The sequence below is a fragment of the Herpailurus yagouaroundi genome, unplaced genomic scaffold (genome assembly GCF_014898765.1).
Source record: "Herpailurus yagouaroundi ecotype Mexico unplaced genomic scaffold, PumYag 67569, whole genome shotgun sequence".
In the NCBI taxonomy this organism is placed as follows: Eukaryota; Metazoa; Chordata; class Mammalia; order Carnivora; family Felidae; genus Herpailurus; species Herpailurus yagouaroundi.
The window spans coordinates 2184243-2188883 of NW_024420375.1; the positions used below are offsets into that span (position 1 = coordinate 2184243).

The 4641-nt window shown below is 44.9% G+C and overlaps 1 protein-coding gene across 1 annotated transcript; it reads left to right on the forward strand.

Moving 5' to 3' along the window:
• Positions 1-3369: 3369 nt before the first annotated feature.
• Positions 3370-4415, forward strand: OTUD6A (OTU deubiquitinase 6A). The gene has a single exon (XM_040467786.1). The coding sequence runs from the start codon at positions 3464-3466 to the stop codon at positions 4337-4339; it is 876 nt and encodes a 291-aa protein (XP_040323720.1). The 5' UTR covers positions 3370-3463; the 3' UTR covers positions 4340-4415.
• Positions 4416-4641: the final 226 nt, after the last annotated feature.

Here is a 4641-nt window from a genome sequence, read left to right on the forward strand (position 1 = left end):
ATAAGGATGTCCACTCTCACCATTACCACTTAACATAGTACTGGAAATCTTAGCATCAGCAATCAGACAACAAAGAGAAACAAAAGGCATCCAAATCAGCAAGGAAGAAATCAAACTTTCATTCTTTGCAGATGACATGATACTACTCTATGTAGAAAACACAAGACTCCACCAAAAATTGCTAAAACTAATACATGAATTCAGCAAAGTTGCAGGATATAAAATCAAAGTACAGAAGAAATCTGTTGCATTTCTATACACTGATAATAAAGCAGCAGAAAATGAAATCAAGGAATCGATCCCACTTGCAACTGCAATAAAAACAGTAAGATACCCAGGAATAAATTTAAAGAAAGAGGTGAAAGATCTGTACTCTGAAAACTATGGAACAGTTATGAAAGCAATTGAAGAGGACACAAAGAAATGGAAAAGCATCCCATGCTCATGGATTGGAAAAACAAACATTGTTAAAATGTTTATACTACTCAAAGCAATCTATATATTTAATGCAATCCCTACCAAAATACCACCAGCATTTTTTGCAGAGCTAGAACAAACAATCATAAAATTAGTATGGAACTATAAAACACCCTGAGTAGCCATAGCAGTCCTGAAAGTGAAAAACAAAATTGGAGGCATCATGATTCCAGATTTCAAGCTATATTACAAAGCTGTAGTCACAAGACAGTATGGTCCTGGCACAAAAACAGACACATAGATCAATAGAACAGAATAGAAAACCCAGAAATGGACCCTCAAGTATATGGTCAGCTAATCTTTGGCAAAGCAGGAAAGAATATCCAATGGAAAAAAGACAGTATCTTCAACAAGTGTTAGGTGTTGGGAAAACTGGATGGCGACATGCAAAAGAATGAAACTGGACCACTTTCCTATACCATACACAAAAATAAATTCAAAATGGCTCAAAGACCTAAATGTGAGACAGGAAACCATCAAAATCCTAGAGGATTTTGCAACCTCTTTCACCTCTGTCAGAACACCTTCTTACTGGACACATCGCTGAAGGCAAGGGAAACAAAAGCATGGATGAACTATTGGGACTTTATCCAGATAAAAAGCTTCTACACAGTGAAGGAAACAATCAACAAAACTAAAAGGCAGCCCATGGAATGGGAGAAGATATTTGCAAATGACTTATCTGATAAAGGTTTAGTATCCAAAATCTATAAAGAATTTCTCAAACTTAACAACGAAAAAGAAATAATCCAGTTAAGAAATGAGCAGAAGACATATATAAACACTTTTCCAGATGGCTAACAGACACATGAAAAGATGCTCTATATCACTCATCATCAAGGAAATATAAATCAAAACCACGATGAGATACCACCTCACACCTGTCAGAATGTCTAAAATTAACAATACAAGAAACAACAAGTGTTGGCGAGGTTGTGGAGAAAGGGGAACACTCTTACACTGTTGGTGGGAATTCAAACTGGTGCAGCCACTCTGGAGAACAGTATGGAGGTTCCTCAAGAAACTAAAAATAGAACTACCCCATGATCCACCAATTGTACTATTATGTATTTACACAGAGGATACAAAAATATGGATTCAAAGGAGTACATTCACCCCAATGTTTATAGCAGCATTATCAACGATAGCCAAAGTATGGAGAGACCCCAAATGTCTATCAACTAATGAATGGATAAAGAAGTTGTGGTACACATATACAATGGAATATTATTCAGCTCTCAAAAGGAATGAAATCTTGCTATTTGCAAAGACATGGATGGAGCTAGCAGGTATTATGCTAAGCAAAATAAGTCAGGCAGAGAAAGAAAAATATCATATGAATTCACTCATATGTGGAATTTAAGAAACAAAACTGATGAACATATGGGAAGGCAGATGAAAGAGGAGAAAGGGAAATAAACCACAAAAGACTCTTAACAATAGAGAACACATTGAGGGTTGATGGAGGGAGGTTGGGGTGATAGGCTAGATGGGTGATGGGTATTAAGCAGGGCATGAGTTTTGATGAGCACTGGGTGTTATATATAAGTGATGAATCACTGAATTCTACTCCTGAAACCAATATTGCACTGTATGTTGGCTAACTAAAATTTAAGTTAAAAAATAAAATAAAGCAAAAACTTAGGGGCGCCTGGGTGGCTCAGCTGGTTAATCGTCTGACTTCGGCTCAGGTCATGATCCTACATTTCCTGAGTTGAGTCCCACTTCGAGTGAGCATGAGCCCCACTTCGGGTGAGCCCTGCTTCTCTCTCTCTCTCTCTCTCTCTCTCTCTCTCACCCTGTCTCTCTGCTCCTTGCTTACTTGTGGCCTCTCTCTCAAAAAAAATATTAAAAGGTGTGAAATTTAATATACACAACAACTTGGACAAATACTTGCCTCATTTGTAAAAAGGTATGGAGGGGGTGGGTCTCAAGGGTCTTCCTGGTTCAGAATTCAAGATACAGGTGACCAGATTGGGGCAGGATGAGAGCATATTTGGAATAGCTTAGGGTTTATACTTATTTTATATTTTATTTTATGTTTTAGAACTTTTAGAGATTCAAAATCATCAGGAGTGCCTCAATGAATGCCAGCTGTTATGTTTCATAGGGGCGCCTGGGTGGCTCAGTCAGTTAAGGGTGGGACTCTTGATTTCCACCCAGGTCATGATCTCAGGGTTGCTGATTTTTGAGCCCCACATGGGGTTCCGTGCTGATGGTGCAGAGCCTACTTGTGATTCTCTCTCTCTCTCTCTCTCTCTCTCTCTCTGCCCCTTCAGCCCTCTCTCTTTCTCTCTCAAAATAAATAAACATTGGGAAAAAAAAGAATTGTGGCTGTTGCCTTCCTACACTGAGATGGGACAGTGTGAATTACTGTGAGACCTAACATGAGAGGAGTCTGTGTTCCCAGGAACATAAGGAAATGTAAAGGTTCACCATTCAAGGGACCTGAAAAAACGAGAAGGCAGCATCGCCATCTGAACACTAGGAGTGATGGGAAGTCCATCGTCAGAGCACATTTGTCCGGTGGGATAGTATTTGTCACATGATTCAAGCCTGACCAGTGTCTAAACTGTGTTCAGGTTTGGAAATGAAGTAGGGAGTGAGAGTCCGTTAATAATTCTACAAGACTAATTGCTGCACGTAGTATTCAAAATCGAGATTTTAGGCATGGGATTTGGGGCCATGCTAAAAGCAGAAAAAAACGGTTGCTATGGGGTCTAACGGGGGCGTGGTTAGGGGCTCTCAACCGCCGATCCTAGTGCCAAACGTTCTCAAGGGGGCGTGACCGTGGGGAGACAGTAGCCAATGACAGGGCCGTGAATAGGGTGGGGCAACCAGCCGGTAAAGAGAGCCAATGCAGCAATTGGGCGAGGCTGAGGACGTAAGGACCCATAGCGTGCTCCGTCTCTTGAGCTGTTAGTTTTAAGTGTAGCTGGTACTTCAGCTACCACCAAACTTCGAGTCTCAGCTGCCGTTAAACATCATGGAAGATTCTCAGAGACAGCAAGAGCGGATGATACGACGCCACCTTCTTGAGAAGGAAGAGCTTCAGGCCCGCATCCAGGGCATGAAGAACTCGGTCCCCAAGAGCGACAAGAAGGGAAGAAAGCAGTTGCTCCTAGACGTGGCCCGCCTCGAGGCTGAGATGGAGCAGAAGCACCGGCAGGAAATGGAGAGGTTCCAAGAGAGTTGCCCTGATAGCGGCAACCTCGATTCCATCACAGAAGATCTTGCCAAGATGGATCTTGAGAACCAGCCTCCCAGCATGTCGAGGGCACAGAAAAGGCGCGAAAGAAGGGCAGCCCTCCAGAGAGAGCGCCAGGGGAGCATCGCCGAGGTGGAGATGGAGCATCTGGCCAGCTTCCGCCGTGAAGAGGAAGAGAAGCTCGCCGCCATACTGGGACCCAAGAACCTGGAGATGAAGGACATCCCGGCCGACCGCCACTGCATGTACCGCGCCATCCAAGACCAGCTGGTGTTCTCCGTGACCGTGGAGAGCCTGCGGAACCGCACCGCCCTGTACATGCGCAAGCACGTCGACGACTTTCTGCCCTTCTTCAGCGACCCCGAAACCGGCGACGCCTACAGCCGCGATGACTTCTTGACCTACTGCGACGACATCGTGCGCAAGTCGTTGTGGGGAAGCCAGCTGGAGCTGACGGCCCTCTCGCACGTCCTGCAGACCCCCATCGAGGTGATCCAGGCCGAATCGCCCATCATCGTCATTGGGAAGGAGTATACCAAGAAGCCGCTCACCCTCGTCTACTTGCACTACACCTGTAACCTCGGGGAGCACTACAACTCGGTGAGGCCGCTGGAGGCTGGCGCCGTCGGGGGCGCGGCCCCGCGGCTCTTCTAGGCCCCCGCGCCAGCTGCTGTGGCCACTGGAGCCGGAGCCGAAGCCACCGCCGCACCTCCCCAGTAGGCTCCGTTTTTTTTTTTGTTTTTGTTTTTGTTTTTGTTTTTGTTTTTGTTTTTGTTTTTTTGTTTTTTTTTTTTTCCTTCTCCTTCGGTTTTCTCGGTTTTTTTCTTGGTTCGTTTCACTCGAATGTCGAACCCCTCTCTCCCTCCCTCCCCTCCCCCACCCCCACGCCCGCGCTCTCCTACCTGGCAGTTCTTTCTTCTCTCACCCTTGTGTTGCTTTTGAGGGGTAGGGGGGCG

Bases quoted from the DNA above. Each gene is read 5' to 3' on its own strand.
- OTUD6A (XM_040467786.1), top strand. From the start codon at position 3,464: ATGGAAGATTCTCAGAGACAGCAAGAGCGGATGATACGACGCCACCTT.